The sequence below is a fragment of the Dendrobates tinctorius genome, unplaced genomic scaffold, assembly GCF_039654945.1.
Source record: "Dendrobates tinctorius isolate UK_male_01 unplaced genomic scaffold, ASM3965494v1 ptg000205l, whole genome shotgun sequence".
NCBI classification, from domain to species: domain Eukaryota; kingdom Metazoa; phylum Chordata; class Amphibia; order Anura; family Dendrobatidae; genus Dendrobates; species Dendrobates tinctorius.
In genome coordinates, this window is record NW_027361872.1 from 4,195,910 (window position 1) to 4,216,366 (window position 20,457).

The following is a 20,457-nucleotide window of genomic DNA, read 5'->3' on the forward strand; positions in this document are numbered from 1 at the left end:
CTTCTCTAATCACCCGGAGTTTCAGATGATACTTACTAAGCAGTTCTCGCAGCCTGAGAAGAAATTTGCCAATCACAAATATTTGGAAGCAAGGTACCCCTTCCCAGAGAAGGACACCAAGGGGTGGACAGACCCACCCGAAGTGGACCCCCCCAGTCTCTAGGCTAGCAGCACAGACCCTACTCTCACTGCCAGATAGCTCAACCCTCAGGGACGTGGCAGACCGGCAGGTAGAACGCATGGCCCGTTCAGTTTTCGAAGCGGCAGGGGCCTCCCTGGCCCCCGCGTTCGCTTCAGTTTGGGCGGCCAAGGCCATTCTGGCTTGGGCCAAAAAATTGCAGGCTGGCCTCCAAGATTCAAATCCTGAGCTGTCGGACCAAGCGGTTCAAATAGCAGTGGTAGCAGATTACATGCTTCATGCAGCCCTGGACTCTGCAAGAGGTGTAGCGGGGATAGCAGCAAACGCCATCACGATCCAGCGTATCCTCTGGCTGCGGGAATGGAAAGCGGATGCGGCCTCAAAAAAGTCCCTCGCGCATCTCCCGTACCTTAGTGGACGACTTTTTGGTGAAAAGTTGGACACAATGATATCCAACGCCACTGGGGGTAAGAGTACCTCTCTCCCTCATCTGAAACCTAGACACACGTTCAAACGGCGTAACCAAACACGATTCCGATCCTTTCGGAATTCTTCGGGCTGGTCCGTCTTGCGGCCAGCACAAAATCGTAACCGCTCTCCACGCACGGACAACCCATGGGGGGTGCAGAGGTCGGACAGGACCTGGCAGTCGAAAGCAGGCCAATCGAAACCCAAGGGAGGAAAACCTCAGAACTTCGCTTCATCATGACTCACGAACTACGGAAGACACACCACCAGTAGGCGGACGACTTCTACTCTTTCAGCAAGTCTGGCTGCCTATTACAGAAGACAGGTGGGTCAGGGAAATAGTGTCTTCCGGATACAAGATAGAGTTCACTTCCGGTCCATCGAACCGGTTCTTCCTCTCTGTTCCACCAAAACCGCCAGACAAGGCTCGTGCCTTCCACCAAGCGGTCTCCTCTCTCCTTCAAGCAGGAGTCGTAGTACCGGTTCCCGTGAACGAACGCTTCCGAGGGTTCTACTCCAATCTTTTCCTAGTCCCCAAGAAAGGAGGCAGCGTCCGGCCAATACTAGACCTAAACAGCTCAACAAATATGTTTGGGTCCGTCATTTTCGCATGGAGTCCCTTCGGTCCATCATTGCGTCCATAGAGCAGGGATAATATCTCGCCTCCATAGATATACAAGACGCATACCTGCACATACCAATTGCTTCTGCCCATCAACGGTTTCTCAGGTTCGCGATCAACCAGGACCACTACCAGTTCGTGGCTCTCCCGTTCGGGCTTGCCACGGCTCCAAGAATGTTTACCAAGGTCATGGCAGCTACCATGGACGTTCTACACTCCAGAGGCATTGTAGTCGTTCCATACCTGGACGACCTTCTCATCAAGGCTTCCACCTTCAAGGACTGTGAGGACAGTGTCTCAATCACAATCGACACTGAGTCGCCTGGGCTGGTTAGTCAACCTACAAAAGTCATCGACTACCCTGAGTCAGGCCCTGACCTTCCTGGGGATGCTATTCAACACTTCCAGGGGTCTGGTGCTCTTACCCAGGGACAAGACACTGGCTCTCCGTCTGGGAGTTCGCATACTCCTCCGCAATCCTCCTCGATCCCTCCGGTTTGCCATGAGAGTCCTCGGCAGGATGGCAGCAGCAATGGAGGCGGTACCATTTGCCCAGTTTCACCTCAGGCCTCTTCAACTTGCCATCCTCAAGTCTTGGGACAGGAATCCCTTCTCCCTCGACAGGGAATTCCGGCTGACATCGTCAACCAGGAGGTCCCTACACTGGTGGCTCAAGCCAACTTCGCTTGCAAGAGGAAAATCTTTTCTCTCAGGTCACTGGAAGGTCCTGACCACCGATGCAAGCCTCACAGGTTGGGGTGCGGTGCACCTACATCACAGGGCACAAGGCAAGTGGTCACCAGCGGAAGTGACTTTGCCCATCAATATTCTGGAAATTCGGGCCATCTTCCTGGCATGGAGAGCCTTTCATCGCTTGCTGGCAGCCTCTCATATAAGGATACAGTCGGACAATGCCACGGGGGTGGCATATGTGAATCACCAAGGCGGGACCCGTCGTGCCCAGGTGATGAGAGCAGTGGCACATATCCTCCACTGGGCGGAAGAGACGAGGTTGGTACTCTCAGCGGTCCACATTCCGGGTGTGGACAACTGGGAAGCCGACTTCCTCAGCAGACAAGGAGTGGTCTCTCCATCCCGAAATTTTTCACCAGATTTGCCATCGCTGGGGGACTCCGAACGTGCACCTAATGGCATCCCATTTCAATGCCAAGGTCTCTAATTTCATGGCCAGGACACGCGACCCGCGGTCAATCGGATCGGATGCCCTGGTGCAGGACTGGACCCAGTTCCAGCTTCTGTACATTTTTCCACCCATCCCCCTGATATCCAGAGTCGTGAGTAAGATCAAACAAGAGGGAGTTCCAACCATCCTGATCGCGCCGGACTGGCCCAGACGTACATGGTACGCCGACGTCATGTAACTTACAGCAGACGCCCCCTGGCATCTCCCCAACCGTCACGACCTTCTGTCACAAGGTCCGTTCTACCATCTGAACTCAGGGGCTCTCAATTTGACAGCGTAGCCCTTGAAACCTGGGTTCTAACCCAAGCAGGGCTCTCACCAGACGTCATCACAACCATGATCAGAGCAAGAAAGCCAGCCTCCGCCAAGATTTATTATCGTACGTGGAGAGCTTTCTTTACCTGGTGCGAATCCCGTGGACAGGTCCCACTCCCTTATTCCCTCCCGAAGGTGCTGGGTTTTCTTCAATCGGGCCTGGACGCCGGGCTATCCCTAGGCTCGCTTAAGAGCCAGGTGTCAGCGCTTTCAGTGCTTTTCCAAAGGCGTATTGCTAACAAGCCGCAAGTAAGGACTTTTCTCCAGGGAGTTACCCGATTGGTTCCCCCCTACAGACGCCCACTGGAAACGTGGAATCTCAACCTGGTCCTGACAGCATTACAGGCACCACCTTTCGAACCCCTTAAGGAAGTCCCACTCCGCATCCTGTCACAGAAAGTGTTTTTTTTGGTGGCAATCACCTCGCTGCACAGGGTGTCTGAATTGTCAGCACTCTCCTGCAGACGGCCTTTCCTAGCTTTTCACCAGGACAAGGTGGTTCTCCGTACAGTACCATCCTTCCTTCCGAAGGTTGTGTCCACCTTCCACCTCAATTAAGAAATTTCACTGCCATCCCTTTGCCTGCTTCCGGTTCATAGAGTGGAGAAGGCTTGTCAGGGAATTGCATATATACGTGTCTAGGACTGCACCCTTCCGGAAGTCTAATTTCCCTTTTCCTTCTTCCGGAGGGCGTTCGCAAGGGTCTGCCGGCTTCCAAAGCTACCCTTGCCAGGTAGACCAAGTCCACCATACAAGAGGCTTACCGACTTAACAATTCTCTTCCGTCCGGTATCACGGCGCACTCTATGCGGGCAGTAGGGGCCTCCTGGGCCATTCGGCACCAGGCTTCGGCACAACAAGTGTGTAAGGCGGCCACTTGGACTAGCCTACACACGTTTACGAAACACTACAGTGTTCATACCCAGTCCTCAGCGGATGCGAGCCTGGGTAGACGGGTTCTGCAGGCGGCAGTGCCCCAAGTTTAGGGACCTACTAGCACAATATTTGTCCATTGCTTCCCACCCAGGGACGGCTTTGGGACGTCCCATGGTTCAGTGTCCCCCAATGAGGCGACAGAGTAAAGGAGATTTTTGTGTACTCACCGTAAAATCTGTTCCTCTAATTGGGGGACACAGCTCCCACCCTGTTGCCCTTAACGGGCCGTTGTTTACGGTTGAGTTCTCATATTGTTCTTTGAGCTCGTACATAGTAGCCTTCTTACAGGCATGGTTATGTTATTTCTGTTACGTTCCTCCTAATGCTTTTGCACAAAACTGGAGAAGGCTGACGCCGTCCAGGGGTGTATACTGCAGAGGAGGAGCCAAAGTTAATCTTTTTCAGATTATGCATAGTGTCACCTCCTAGTGGACAGTAGCATAACACCCATGGTTCTGTGTCCCCCAATTAGAGGCTAAGAGAAAGAGATTTTACGGTGAGTACAGAAAAATCTCCTTTTTCCTGTGCAGTTAATATTAAAAAATTAACATTTTGGTGACCCTTTCCCCACCAACCATAAGAAATGAATTGTGTTTGTCCGGAGTTATAAATGTTCTCTGCGTTTTGGATCTGCCATTAATGCATCAGTCCTCCTCACATCGCAGCTGGCGCCATTCGCTCCACGTCCCTAATTTCCGAGATAGAGTCTCCGGTCATGCAGAAAGAGATTTTTTTTTTTTTTTTTTTCTCCAGGGTTTCTCTGGAATATTACCGTAATGACCTGGTTCACATTTTAATAATCTATTTATTTATTTATTTATTTTTTTCTTTACTAATTACTCCAGGTACAAAACCAGAGGGTTTACTGAAAGCCAACTATGGTTCCATCCTGACCCAGATATCGGACGCTCTGCGGGGACTTCACGACGTTATGAAAGGTGATGCCGCACAAGTCATTTATCCATTGATGTTCTGTACTTGTCGTCTTGAGGGCTGCATTTCTTTTTCTTTTTTTTTTTAAGAAACCAATTATCAGCTGTAATCCCGGAGTACAGCACTGTCCCAGGGCTCCAAATTATAATTTGCATTAAAATCTTTTTGCATTCAGACCGCACCTGTTGGTGTTTGTAGCTTATTCTAGGAATGGCTCATGCGTCGACCACACGCAGTCGGGTTAGGCTCAGGCAGCAGGTCAGGCTCAGTTTACACACTACATTTTTGGCTCCTGTCGCACGGATTTCCTGGCGTAGGTCTGAGCTCCATATTTACTAGCCGCGATCTGGCACCCAGGTGGGAACAGGAAAGAAATTCTCCAAATAAATCCTTTCCACTAATAATAAGCTTCCTCTTCTAAGGACAGCGTAAACGTAGCTCTCATAGTGATTGAATCCAGTAGATCTGACTCTTCTGATTTTCTTGTGTAGACATTAATGGGATAATCTGTCACTGTGTTTTGTTTTTTTTTGTTTTTTTTTTTGCTGCTCTGTATAGGAGCAGAGACCCTGATTCCAGTGATGTATCACTTACTGGGCTGCTTGCTGCAGCTTTGCTAAAATCCATTTTTATTTGCTGGGAATTTTGGTATACTGAGCTCTGCATAACCCCGCCACTTCCTGTGTACAATGTGCATAGGCAGTCCGTGACGGGGGTGGAGTTATACAGTGCTTATGAATATGGAGGACTATATGGCAGCAGAATTGCTAGTCCTCTAGTGATAATCTCTTGCTGATTAAAACACTGGTTTTATCAAAAACTGCAGCCCAAAGTCTTGATATGCTTAAAAGTAACAAAGCCACCTTTACTGCCCCCCGCTGCTCTAATGTTTCCTCTCCTCTGCTGCCATCTGTTCTCTTGACCGGGTGCAGCAGTGAGCTAGGTCTACAGCACGTGATCTCTGCAGTTGATCACTGAGCTCAGGAGTAGAGATGGGTGTACACCTGGATGTTCGGGTTCGGACGAAAAGTAACAAAACGTTCGGGTGCCAGAACAGGCCCCGTAGCCGGACCCCATTCACTTGAATGGGGGGCCCGAACATCCAGTGTTTGCTGCACTGTCATGTGCATTGACAGTGTGGCAAACACCGCTTCTGATCGGCGGGGAAATCATCCCCGCCAGTCAGAGCCGCAGTTCCCCCACTGTCAAAAGACAGCGGGGAGCACTCCGCTGTGATCGGAGGTATAAAGTTTACCTCCGGTCACTGGTGTCAGCTGATGGGACTACTGATCTCATCATCCGACACCTGTTACCGCTAATTAAAGTAAGGGCAGGAGTGGCGGATGGGAGTATTCATCAGCCGGTGCCTGTGCGCTAAATAAATCATGTAACAAAAAAAAAGCAGCGAGGGTTCCCCCTGTATTTTTGCTAACCAACCAGACAAAACTCACAGCTGGAGGCTGCAACTCTCAGCTGTTAGCTTCAGCAAGGCTAGTTATCAAGAATAATAGGGGTCCCCATGCTGTTTTTTTTTTTTTTTTTAAATTTATTTAAATAAATAACTTAAAAAAAAAAAAAAACTGGCGTGGGGTCTCCCATTCTTGACAACCAACCTTGCTAAAGCTGACAGCTGGGGGCTAGTATTCTCAGGCTGGTAAGGGGCCATGGATATTGCCCCCCCCCAGCCTACAAATAGCAGCCCGCAGCTGCCCAGAAAAGGCACATCTATTAGATGCTCCAATTCTGGTGCGTTGCCCGACTCTTCCCACTTGCCCTGTAGCGGTGGCAAGTGGGGTTCATATTTGTGGTGGGGTTCATATTTGTGGGGTTGATGTCACCTTTGTATGGTCAGGTGACATCAAGCCCACGGCTTAGTAACGAAGAGGCGTCTATAAGATACCTATCTATTGCTAATCCTATAGTTGTATGGTAAATAAAGACACAGCCAGAATAAAGTCCTTTATTTGAAATAAGACTAAACACTGTTTTCCATTTTTATTTAATTCCAAATTCCACCGAAGCCCTCGATCTCCTGTAATAAAAGTTAAAATAAAAAACCAACAATATACCATACCTGTCCGTTGTTCTGTCCCACGCTGTAATCCATGTCTAGGGGATACAGAGTTTACCACCGGGACAGAGCCATGAGCGACTCTCCAGGCTGAGAACCACTGGTGAATGAGCTGCTGCGAGTGCAGCGTCAGTAACCGGTGGTGACGTTATAGAGGTTACGTCCGGTCACTGAGGCTTTGTTCCCAGCCGGGCAGAACTGCAGTGACCTCGGTGACATCCCCTCTAGCACCGTGAAAGTTTTTCTGAACTTACTGCCTGCTGTTGATTTAATAAAATCCCAGTTGTATCAGCAGATAACTCCATAGTTATGAGCTCTGTATAAACCCCACCTTCACCACTGAACTTTTAGATCTACAGCAGAGAAAAATGATTTTATCAAAATTGCAGCAAGCAGTAAAGAAAGTGAGACATCACTGGAATCAGTGTCTCTGTCTCTACATTTTTTGCTGAATGAGCAGCAAAAACCTTGTGACAGATTCCCTATAAATGGAAAATGGGGACATTGTGTAAGGCGACCTCACCCCATGTTCTGGTGCACAGATGAGTGTAAGCTCCATCACTATAAATGAGAATGGAGCAATATGTCATTACTATATTAGTGCATTATTCCGGGCGGTTTACACAGTTTTTCTCTATTTTTACTTGTTTGTCATTGCAGAGCTTTCCAGGCATTACAGTCATAAAGTTGCACTGGAGCAGGAGCTGCCGGGAGCCACCGATAAACTGAAAACCACCAACGATTGCATCTTGTCCTCACTCGTCGCTCTGACCAATGCAGCAAGCAAGGTAGTGATATGGCCGCCGTCCTCACCAGTGCTTCCATCTCATCACTGGGTGGAAACCAACAGCTAACGTTATACCTTGCGAGTGTCAAGCTACAAGTGTATATAAAGGGCCGGCATAGACTAAAGTATGTGAACCCCCTTGTCTGAAGTTTTAGTTGGATCCAGGCACAATTCTCTTAATTAAAGTTTTACCCCCTCTGATCAAACATGCCGAAAATATTATTGGAGGGAGAAAACCCCCTACCTTCATGGCCACGCTCCAGAAAGATTATGGCTTGTGCAGATTGGTAGGCCTGCGTCTTTAGATAAACTGCTGACATCGCAGGGACATGAGGTGTCCATACACATTAGATGAGGAGCGGCCAATTACCTAATGAGTATACCATGATGTCAGCGGAAATAAGGATCGGACATGTTGATTTTCAACATGCGCAATCATTGTGCGTTTCTGCACTCGTTTTTTTTCCTCTTTCTCACGGACTAAGCAGGCAGACTTGACCAAGCCACGATAATCATGGGGGAAATAATTGTCAGCCAAAACAGGTTGTAATAGATGAACATCATCTGATCTGAACGAGTCGGCCCTCTAACCTATCTGGGGAAACCCTAACTACAACTCTTGAGAGAGAGAGAGTGTGGTCGGGCATGTTGCATTTGAGCATGCCGATTTTTTTTGTTCTCACGGTGGATAAGACGCTGCCAGAGGAGTCTGACAGCAGTTTACTCCTCTGTACCCCTTGAGAACACATGCATTCTGAGCTGGGACAGACCACTATGTAAGGTGTACGCACTTAAAGGCATTGTTTTTTCAGTCCAAAGTTTCTGATAATAAGATGTTGCATCCACTGCACAGCAAATACTAGAGTTGTACTAAAGTTTCCCTAGGACCCTTGTCTATCGGCCTTACTTGTACTGTGTTTGCCGGGTGGGAGCCCTGCGAACCTCCTCCTAGCAGCAGCATTCCCGGCGCCTCTTCTGGTTTGTAGGCATGACATCATACATGGATTGCGCCACAACGATGACATCACCCCAGGCCTATTGATCAGGAGAGGCGTCGGGAATGCCGCAGGTAGGAGGAAGCTCGCAAGGCTCTGTTCCGGCAGCCACGGACTAAGGATGTGACCACTGGAGCAGGATCCCGCAAACTCTAGGATAAATACAGAGATGTACAGTCTTACAAATAATAACCTTTTCTCTTTATTTTTCCATTTTTTTTTTTTATCTCTTTTTCATTAGATTGCAACCTTTTTCTCCAACAACCTGGACTACTTCATGACATCCTTGAGTTACGGACCAAAAGGGAGGCCGGGCTTCACCAATCCCCTGTCTGCCGAAATGATGCTTCAGTACAAGCAGAAGGCCGCCCAGTACATGAAAGCTTTAAAGACGGTTTGTATAGAAGGCGCAGCCTCCATCCTCCCAGTATTTAACCCGCATTACGTCCTGATTAGAGAACAAATACCGTCTCTCTTCCAGCCGTCCTCGCCTCTGCCGGTGAGATCTCCACCACAGGTCATCAAATATTTAGATCTCAGGCAAAGCGGATACTGCTGACAATTTCTGCTGAACAAGTCTCGTCCGCAGCATTAATTTGTTTTCATGCCAGCGAATTGTCGGCCGTAGAATCCTTCTGAGCCTTGTGATATTTAAGGTTTTCATTATAATTGGGTAGCTTCTGCCCCAGGAGCAGCTTTTACCTAGAAACCATACAGCCATTAATCGTCGGAATGAATCGATTTTTATTTTTAGGGCCCTTGTCTTTTTTTTTTTTTCTCCTCTATAATGATCGTGTTTCTTTTAAGCTAATTTTTAACAACATTTATTCTCGGCGAGGTACGTGGAGAATGAACCTACTTTAGAGATGATGGTAATTGTACTGGAAGGAGGAGATCAATTTCTACTCTTAGTTTAAGGTCAGATCGAGTTTTTAAAGTGCTTTTTTTTTGCCAGCGTTGAAGCCCCGGCTGCAGATGATTAGCACATAAGTTATGTAGTAGGTATTCATTTTCCGTATGGAGAAAGAACACTTCAATCCATGGAACATTTTGTATGTGGCTGCAATTAACATCCTTGTATAAGTCTAACATCGCTAAATACATCTTTCCTAGCATAGACCATGATGCAAAACGCTGCAGTAAGATATGATCTCGATATTACGTTTCCATTACTGTGTGTCATATGGGGAAGGAGATTTAAAGGCCTGTCCTTAAAATAAGTCATTCTCTTCTCCCTCACATATTTGTATTTTGATAGGATATCAGCTAATTTGGAATATGTGTTCGTTTTAGTCCAATTCCCTGGAAGGAGTGCAGGCTGAGGTCCTCCTCTTTCTTGTTGCATTGCAGAAATTTCAGCGACTCCCATTGCATTGATTTAAGCCCCGTTTCACATGAATGAACCTGATTTTCCAAATTTTCTCCAACAGATCTATTGTGTTTCTCATACTATTCACCATCTTGAACAGTGAAGGAAGATATTGGGCCTGATAGACTGATACCTTCTTGACATGATGGCGGCACAAGTGGCATGTCATCCTTGCATGCCACTTTCCATGAACAATACCTTAGACATGCCTTCTGTGGCCTTACTTTCCCCTTATTGACTAGACGTGGCATCACTATGATGCCATCTGTCCACTTCAGGGCTTGTCATGCTATAGATTTTGAGATATTCTACGTATATGCTCGTACATACCAACGCTGATTTTAAATTGATTATTCAGGTTACATTTTGGCTTTTGCTTGGATTGGATGAACCCCTTAAGTTCTACTAATACCATAATTTCTATGCTATTTCCCAAAAAAGCTGTACTTGGTCAGACTCCCCACAAAGCTGGATCTCGGGAAGCCACAACCTACCCAACCAGTACCCTTCGTTGTCCTAACGAGGAACAAGAGCTCTGAATCGTCTGTCACCGCCAGGTATCTCTAGTATCACTAATGTTCCAAGGCTCTTTCTAACTCCATCACATCACATTGGGTGCTTGTGTATGGAGTGGGCTCAGGATCTGATGCATTCGGGAGATATCGCCGAGTGTGGGACCTTTTGATGTAATAGCCGCAACCAGAGCGATCTCTGATCGCTGCTGTTCATCTACTTAAATGCCGCTGTCGATCACTGACAGCGGCATTTAAATGCGTTAGCTCTGGGGTGCTTTCACACTAGGTTCCCATCGACTTCCATGATGCTACAGTTTGTTATTGCAGCCGCCGTTGCTTTATCCTCCCGTGAAGCCCAACCTGTGGCTGGACATTATAGCACAACGCCATTTCCTCTGTATAGTGTAATACTGTAGTATTGCAGTGTGTAGAGCAAGATCAAAGGGTCAAGCCTTCTAGGAAGTTTTTTTTAATTTATCTATTGTTTTTTTTATAAATCTGAAAGAAAAGATTAGAATGACCCCCCACAGGCACTCTTGCTCAGTCGAGAACGTCATTGACTGACTTGTCGGCCGGCATCTTATCTGTGGGAGAACAATGCGATCGACAGTCCGAAATTGGACAAGCGCGATCAACATCTCTCTCGAACGTCAGTCGGGCAGGCGCCCCGTACACATTAGACTATCGGCAAAATCCGCCGGATTCAGCCGTCGTTAGTCTAGTGTGTATTGGGGCCTTCACAGTTTGCGGTGATCCCAGCCACCAGCTCTCACAATCCCATCCTCCTCTCTAAATTTTCATGAACAAACTTTCTGCGATCGGTGACTCAGACCGCACGTCCTCCATACTCTGATTTTTGCACGCTATATGGCATTTAGTCTGTGCCCCTGATTGACCGGTTGGATATTTGCATTGGCTAGCAGATGTCCAGCGTACCTAATAAAGCGGCCACTAACCGTACAAATGAGAATAAAGCTTATAGGACCGGATGTAGCCAGTGTAAGGATAAATGACTCAGCGTACTTGTGTCCTCCTTCCAACCTTCGTCTTGTCGCACCTTCGTGTCCTTCTTGATCCCTTAACTAATTTCCTTTTCATGGTTTTACTGCTCTTTGTCTCCAGCCCGCTTCCCTCTTGCCTAGTTTGAGGCTTTTAGTCTATATTATTATGTAAAGGAAGGGTACTAGGAGGGCTCGTTATGTCTGGATTTCCAATTAATGTGACCATAAATCCACTGACCTTGAAGTCCTGACGCATCCAGATGCCGCGTGCAGTCTCCCCTCCGCCTCCGCGACGTTAGACCGGCGGAGTCCTCTATGCTCTGGACTTATAATGGAAGTTAGTGCAGTTTCCATTCTGCTGCTGTTCTCATTTTCCTGGTGAATCGTCTATAGATCTGTACATTGCACCCGATTTCCCCACACGTATAGCGTCCCTGCACAGTAAACTGGCTGTAGGTTTCCTGCTCTGATCATACTTGTGGCTTTTATATATGAGAATTTGGCTTCTCAGACCGGTGCGATATGAATGTAAGTGCGCTGCCGATGTAAATAAAATATGTGAAGAATTGTGTGTTTTCCAGGAGTTCAGCCATGTCCTCCTCCCCCTTATCTTGTGTGTGCCCATAAGACAACTGCCTTCAGCAGGAGCACCCCCCCTCAGCCCTGTCTGAATTAGGACCAATTATGACTAAACTCCACATCTCCGCCTTTCCAAGCCAAAAATGGAACAGAGCAGTGATCCATTAACCCCTTGTTCTCTTCTGCATTTTGGCAAGATTGTTTGATGACACAATAAGCAAAAACTCCTGGTGGTTTAAATTTTTTTAATGTAATTAAGGGAATCTGACAACACCATTAACCCCCGCAAATTATTTGTGACCCTCTGAAAGATCATCCATGCATGTGGTTATGCAATCTGTTGCTCCATTTCTGAAAAGATTGTTGTTTTAATTCATATAAAAATGAGGCTTAAAGGCTCTGGGAATGTCAAAGCACTTCCCAAGCCTTTGCTTCCCTGGCTCTGTTTCCCACCCAACCCCACTTTCCTTTGATTGACTGTTGGCTCATTAGCCCTGGCTACACGATCAGTGTATTGTCTGTCAAGCAGAGGAATAAAACCAAGCCAGGGAAGCAAAGACTTGGCAAGTGCTTTTACTCTCCCAGAGCTCTTGAGCCTAATTTGCATATGAATTTAAACCGTGATTTATTTTTATTTTATTTTTTTTTCCAGTAAACTTTGTTTTCCCATCTTCCTCTTTTGGATACTGTTTCAGAAGACTGGTGTAAAACACTGCACCTGTCCGCCACCAGCCAGCCCTGTGCTGCCAGTCAGTCCTGTGTTTTTCTTTCCCAGAGTTGCAGATTTCCATCATTTTAAAGTTTGTTTGTTTTTTTTTTTTTAAAAGATTATGCAATTTTATTCTAAAAAAGTGCAAAATAGATTTAAAAAAAAACAACAAAAAAACCTAGCATCCGTGAATCTGCACCACAATTCATCAAACACTGTGCGCCCATTTTGATGCATTTGGCATAAATTTCACCTAGCGCAAAAATAAAGACAAGATGAGGAAAAAAAAAAAAAAAAAACTTTAAAAGAAACAAATAATCAGTTGTGGAGATTATTATCTGCATAAAACTGGTGAATTCTGTTAAATTTACGTCACGTTATCAGTCATTGGATAGAAAGGAAATGATTCCTGTTCAGATGTGGATCCTGCAGGAAAGTCACAAAACCATGAAGGATCGGGTCCTTGTGTCTGATCATTGCTATTGACCTGATGTCCTCCTTCTGTTACAGTCCTGTCCAGACTCTGTGCCTTACGAGGAGGCGTTGGTGAATCGCAGAGTGCTTCTAAGTTCTACAGAAAGCAGAGAAGGTCTCGCACAGCAGGTACGGCGGGGTGCACTACTGGGAACACTAGATATGCCTGACCATATTGGTGCAAAATCACCTTTGTTCCACGTCGTCAGATCAAAACCAATCAGAATGGTTGCAATTGAACTTATCGGGGGAATTATTATCGGAGATCTTTATGGCCTTCCAAAAAGTATACACCATAAATATCTGACGTGCTGAATCTAGATCTCCCACCTCTACCGGGTGAGTGGTCACCTTCTCCCCCCCATACACAGTCCAGAAAAGAAGATGCCATGCACGCACTTGGCTTTAACCATAGGAGTTGATGAAATCCTATAACTACAATGGCTCAAAAAAAAGCCGTAAAAGATGACGTGTGCACATACCCCAAGTGTTCCATGTCTCAGTCTGTAAAATTGATTTCGGCTGGGCCTGTTGATGCACACAAGTGAAGGAAATTTTGGCTTGTTTGTATGAATAAGAGTCCTCCATGCTCACCGATCATTTTAAACCCAAAAGACCAAGTGTCGTGCCTTTTAGAGTGGTTGTCCAGTACTAGAATTGGGTTTAGGGTGGTGTGGAAAAGAACACAAAAAAATAATCTGGAGGAACCCCACCGCTTCTGCACAGCTGTTCTTGTGTTCCCGCTGGTCTCTGCTATCTTTCAGGGGTGATCGACACAGCAAATCAGAAGCAATGGACTACAGGCTGGACGGATGTGTAGGAGAACTGACAGCTGAATGCACCTGTAAATCTGTGCATATGTGTGAGGGGGAGATGTCCTCCTCTGCTGATCTCTCCTGCCAGGTCCTCATCTCTGGGATGTCTCCTCAGGTCCAGCATAGTCTTGAGAAGATCAGTAAACTGGAGCAAGAGAAGGAGCACTGGATGCTTGAGGCGCAGCTGTCCAAGATCAAATTGGAGAAGGAGACGCAGCGGATATCCGATATAATGAAGAATGTGGACAAGGAACGGCCGGCTGACCCCGCACAGGAAAATGCCTTGTTACATGTGACCGACAATGCCGAGGAAACAAAATCTACAAGTTTGGTAAGTGATCGTTTGATATCATTGATTTATTACCTAAACAGAACAGATAAAATACCCCCAAGGTTTGCAATCAGACAATCTTCTCTCGTTCCCAATCATTCACTGAATGGGCGTTGTGATCAATATTAATCCAAAAATGCCCTTCGCTGTGGTGGGCTTGGCACGGACATTGTAAAGAATTGAAAATCGATGGCCTATTGATTTAAATTGTTTCAATATCAAATGATTTGCAATTCATTCATTGTAATTGTAGAAGAGAGGGGGCTTCAATGCAGGTTACCACCCTCACCCCCCATCATTCCACCATTGCGAGCATGTTGTTGCCCGTCTAAGGGCCCCGTCACACATAGCGACTCACCAGCGATCCCGACAACGATATGACCTTGTCAGGATCGCTGGTGTGTCGCTACATGATCGCTGGTGAGCTGTCAAACAGGCAGCTTCACCAGTGATCAGGACCAACGACACGGGGGTAACAAGCGACGCACGTCGCTTAGTTTCCCGCAGTGTATCTTAGTTAACAGCGCGCTGATGCAGGGAGCTGGTAACCAAGGTACACATCGGGTTTCTAAGCGGCGCGCGGCACTTAGAAACCCGATGTGTACCTTGGTTACCAGCTCCCTGCATCAGCACGCTGGTAACTCAGGTACACATCGGGTTTCTAGGGACCACGCGCCGCTTAGAAACCCGATGTGTACCTTGGTTACCAGCTCCTGGTCGCTGGTCTCCCGCCTGTCACACGCAGCGATGCGTGCTGGCCAGCGGGAGACCAGCGACCCCAAAAATGTCCAGACGTTTCAACAACGGTCAGCGATACCCGGCAGGGGGGCCGGTCGCTGATCGCTGTCACACACAGCGATCTCGCTGGTGAGATCGCTGTTGCGTCACAAAACTTGTGACTCAGCAGCGATCTCGCTGTGTGTGACAGGGGCTTAACCCCTGTGTGAAAGATTTAATGGCCCACGTGAACAACCTAATCAGCGGCCAAACAAGTGTTTTGATGATCTGATAAAATCACAGTTGTTTACATAGGATGATCGGGAAACATTGTTGTTCTGACCGCTCATACCCAATTATCAGCCCCTATAAACATGCAGGCGAGCACAATGTTCAGTCGATGGGTGATTGGCTTAGTTATGCCGCCATTAAGATCATTGTAATCGTCCGCACATCACCTTTTGTAAACCAGGACAACGTGACGCTGCATGGGGACACAACTATCATATTCACCATCATCCTGTCCTCATCAGTATGCTTTGGCCCGTGTCAACCGTTCAGTAAGGGAGCGACAGAACACCCCGAGTCTAAAGGGGATCTTCACCAATTCCTGGGTTTATGCCCTAAATTATCTGTTTATCTCTTCCTTTATAGATCGGCATGTTAACCATGAGTAACGATATTCCGCAGGTATGGTACATGACCTCACATCTGTCTAAACATAAAGTAAACTTAAGACTTTGCCTTGAACAAAAAAAAAAAATTAGCTGAGATGATGGCCAATGTCCAAGTCTCTGAAACTATGTTGACCTAGCGGTTTGCTTTAAAAAAAATCTCTTTACCATTATTGTCTTGCAGTCGGCATAAATCGGAGAAAGTTTGTATAACTCCTATTACTTAGCTTGATGCGCCCAGACCGTACAAGTGAAGCCACCTTTATTTTGCGCTAAGCCAATGTTCTTCTTTATTTAGGCAATTTCCCCTATTCCATGTATACATGTATGCACCGCTCGAAATGTTCCGCTTGCTCCATATAGTATTGGGCAGGGGCATTCACACTTTGATTTGTCAGAATGATAGACTTTCTTCTGCACCTGCGTTAGTACCGTTGTTACACCTAAATCTTCAGCTTCATAAGTCGCCGCTGCAGCCTCTATGCAAGACAGAGGGCACCACTTTAAGAAAAATGCATAGATGCTGCTGTGGTGATTGATGAGGCCGATGACCTGGAAGGGGACATTGGGACCTGCGCACCCCAGTGCTGAGGGGAGCGAGAGGCCTGCAGAGGCTGTCATGCGCATCGATCAAAGGGACGATCAAAGGTCGTAATGCAGATTCAAGATATGTCTCCTACAGTCTGGACCCATAGAGAATTTATTAGCATATGACGCTGGAGTTGGACACTGCACTATGCCAAGCTGCGGGTCACCAATAGATATATTTTTAGAACTAATTGTTAAAGTCATACAGCCGATTAGGAACATTCCCTTTAATTTAGCACTTCAGGTTTGTTTTTTTTAAATCTTCACTTGTCACTAGTCCACCACTATATGTAATTCAGCAAGTGTTGCCTTATTTAGTTGTCAATTTCTATCTGGAAGTTCATGTTGTACGTCTCCTCTTCAATGAGATTGTGATCTCATTTTGACCTCCCCCCCCCCCCCCCCCCCCCCCCTTGAGCATTACATGGCTTTATGTTCTCGGATGAGGGTCACCAGAAGATCCTGTATGGTGCAATTGCATGGAAGTTAACACTGAAGTTCTCCACTTGGTGGTGGGGGCAGAAGCTAATATCAAAGATAATGATGATGATTGTACATCTCCTGTCATACAGTTATATTGTAATAGATCACAGATCCACTTCCCTGACTGTATAATTATAAATACTAGTTTATTGGAGTATATAGAGGGTGTAATCACTGTCTTTTTCCAGCAATAATCTGGAAATGTGATGATCTGATGCAACACGGGATTGGTAGCAGTGCATAGGAAGAATGCTAGGAATCTAGATGGTGGCTGAATTACATGGAAATACGTACACTCAGTATAAGAGGAGTGCAGATTGTGATAGACTTCTGGTAGGGGTTTGATGGATATTATTGAGACATGAACACCTACCTACCACCATCGTCATTTGGAGATTAGTGACCTGCAGGTTTACCGGTGTGATTGACTCATCCGGAGACACTGCAGGAATTGATCCATACAGGGAATCGGGGTTGCCTTCTTTCCTCCAGAAGTTTTGTCTGCACTCGGCGAGATTAATGTGAGTCTTACACAGTAAGGACACGCTTCTTTCCCAGATACGAGGGCACACTCTCTCCGCGCCGCAGTCATTATCGCTGCGCTGTCTGCACAGGTCGGGGTTTGATGTAGATAATGCCAGCAAGACGTTTGACTGACATTCAGAGACGGCGAGACGGACCGGTCATTCTAAAAATAATCCCCCTTATTGTCATGAACAGGTTCCAGATCACGACTCGAGGGAAGGACTGATAAAAAATCATTACATGACGAGAATAGCCGAGCTCACCACACAGCTACAGCTGGCAGACAGCAAGTCCGTCCATTTCCATGCCGAGGTATGTGTCTGGTGGCTCCTAATTGTCAGATGGGGATGTAGAAGTGATGTCCTCCGGAGTGTAGGGAGATGGCATTCGCTGGGAGGCTGGCAGCAGATTTGGAGGAAATTCTCATTATTTTTTAATAAAAAATCGTCAGCATGTTCTATCCCTGATCCTATTATATGTCTCGGTGTCACTGCTGATAGGATGAAGGCTGACATATTGCAGATTGGTTGTCATATGCAGCAAGTAATTGTGGATCCAAATGGATCCCTAATGTGCATTGACTTAACCCCTTCCTGACATTGGATGTAACGCTGCATCCTATGTCAGGGCTCCATGTACGCAGTCCGCACCATCGCCGACTGTTACTCAGGTGGCATCTTCCCCTGACAGCAGTGACCAGCGCTTGCGTCAATCACTGATGTTTAACTATTTAAATCCTGTGGTTAATTACTAAAGTCGGCATTTAAAGGGCGCAATTGCCAATGTGCATGTGGTCGGCTTCTATCGCAACGCAGTCACAGGGTGCCGATGGGGTCTCATTAGTGATGAGCGAATATGCTTAGCTAAGGTGTTATCTGAGCATGCTCGGGTGCTAACCGAGTGACTTCGGTGTGCTCAAATAATAGGTTTGATTCCCAGCCCCGCGGCTGCCTGTCTAGCGGCTGTTTAACAGCCTCAACACATGAAGGGATTGCCTAACAAACAGGCAATCCCCGCTTGTGTTGCGGCTGTCGAACAGCCGCTAGACAGGCAGCCGCGGGGACTCAAACCTATTATTTGAGCACACCGAAGTCACTCGGTGAGCTCCCGAGCATGCTCAGATAACACCTTATCCAAGCACATTCACGGAACTCACGGAGAAGATTTGACCAGCGCTTTCGGATGCCCTGAATCAGCCCCATAGCTCTCCGTCCCCTTTCCCATAGGGTGGACCGATTTAGCAATACTCCTGTAACAACCTCTCCGGCTCTGCTACATCGCCCTGGAGCTTTAACCCTTCCCCCTCCATACATGATAGGATCTGGGCATTCAGCACTGACCTTGGCAGACTGCCCTATCGATGAGGAATGGGAGCGCCAAGTTGACAATTTTTTTTCGCACATTTCCAGGAGGAACAACAGAAGGATGGCTCAATGCTGAGCTCGCAAAAAAAAAAAAGTGTTTTCTGAATGTTTTACGGAGAGTACAAATATTTACTAAAGCATCTGGTGGATAGAGACCGCATCACACTAAAATGCCCTTACTTGAAGGCAAGCCAGGGGTTTGAGTAGTAATTGCCTTTATTGTTACCATAGTTTTTCTTTTTAGTGAAGGGTAAAGCCAAGCTGTGTCCTGTTATATCCCCTCTTGCTTAAAAATCCCATGCCGGTCCATTTTGGCCGAGCATGAGCGTAATTCCCATCCCTGTATTACCTTGTTATCATCTATGTGTTTGATTTCCAGTGTCGGGCTCTCGCTAAGAGATTAGCATTGGCAGAAAAATCCAATCAGACCCTAACAGAAGAAACCAAATCGGCCAGCCTGAGCATCAGCAGACTGCAGGTAAGGGCGGCCAGCTGGCAAGTCCGTGCTGTCCATACTCCGCCATTTATCTCTCACAATGACCATCCGGAGGGAAGACTGTCGCTAAATACAAGGGCCCCGCGCCTGCCCAGTATGGCCCCCATTGTATGAGCGATGTGCCAGTAATGTCAGACGCAGACGGGACTAGCGCGCCTCGCTTAACCCATCAAGGACTGGCTTGTTGTTGACTGTGAGTACCAAGGGTTTTTTTTTCCTGGCACCATTTTTGAGTCCGCATAGTTTATTGCATCAGTTATTTATTGCGTACAAACAAGTACAGTCGCACCAGGGTCAGTGTGAACAGTGAATATATGTATATCTGCTATATACACTATGCATTGAAAAATAAGTAGAATTAGTCGCCGATTCCTCCAGACCGGCCTTGTCCCCCCCCCCAGTAGTTTTTTAGATATGCGCTGTCACTTACCCCTTGTGTAGGTCATTGCAGTACTTTAGGTATACATGGTTACGGCCTCTAACCGCTGTCACAACCATGGATACCTAAGCTACTGCAATGCCCTGCACATTGGCTAATCAGAAGAACTATTCTACGTTTCTAATTGGAGGTATTTGATATCATTATTACACGTACTACACGTTGGGATAAGATCTTGGAGATGGGAATATCCCTTTATTCTTCATAGACGTTTCTTGACGATTTGGGGGTTTGGGACGCAAGTACTACCAAGGTCCAGCACCGGCTCCCAGTCGCTGCTCTAGTGTCAGTGTTTGGGCTTCAGCGGTGATGTCACATCAACAGCGTGCGTCACTGCTGCAGCCCGGCCAAGCACTGAGCTTGATAGTTGTGCCAAGATAGACAGCCCAAGCCGCTGTGCTCAGTGATTGGCTGGAGCAGTGATGTAGAGCAGCGAATGCAAGCCAACGCTGGATGCATAGAGGGTGAACATTTAACCCTATGAGGACTTGTTTTATGAATAATGGGTTGAATTTTCTTCTTTTTTGTTTTTAATTTTGTTTATGCAAGAATTAGGGAAAAACAGTAATTACGCCATTGGCCAATTTTTTTTTTCTGGTAGGCTGAGGTCACAGGTCTTGTCCCTGGCTGCTGTAAAAACCTTTAGGCACCCTGCAAATGCATCGCTGGGTGCTGGACTGAGAGTGATCCCTTCTTTTTAATGAAACTCCTTAATTTCTGTTGGCGATTGTAAAAAGGGATCAGGTGCTGAAGTTTAGGGCACAATTAGACCTGAGATCGGACCGCCAGGCACGAACTGGCCAGTGGCCCTCCTGACCTGAGCATGACAGCTGCATCTCACAAAATTAGAATATCATCAAAAGTGAATTTATTTCAGTTGCTCAATACAAAAAGTGAAACTCATTATA

The 20,457-nt window shown here is 46.8% G+C and overlaps 1 protein-coding gene across 2 annotated transcripts in view; it reads left to right on the forward strand.

The window, feature by feature from the left end:
* Window positions 1-20,457, forward strand: part of PPP1R21 (protein phosphatase 1 regulatory subunit 21) — a 107,394-nt gene that overhangs the window by 67,972 nt on the left and 18,965 nt on the right. For both annotated transcript variants that reach the window (XM_073554020.1, XM_073554021.1), the window contains 8 exons: window positions 4,530-4,622; window positions 7,349-7,476; window positions 8,712-8,864; window positions 13,154-13,246; window positions 14,048-14,263; window positions 15,635-15,670; window positions 17,446-17,562; window positions 18,994-19,092. In XM_073554020.1, the coding sequence (XP_073410121.1) occupies window positions 4,530-4,622; window positions 7,349-7,476; window positions 8,712-8,864; window positions 13,154-13,246; window positions 14,048-14,263; window positions 15,635-15,670; window positions 17,446-17,562; window positions 18,994-19,092 (935 nt within the window). The remainder of the gene's footprint in view (window positions 1-4,529; window positions 4,623-7,348; window positions 7,477-8,711; window positions 8,865-13,153; window positions 13,247-14,047; window positions 14,264-15,634; window positions 15,671-17,445; window positions 17,563-18,993; window positions 19,093-20,457) is intronic.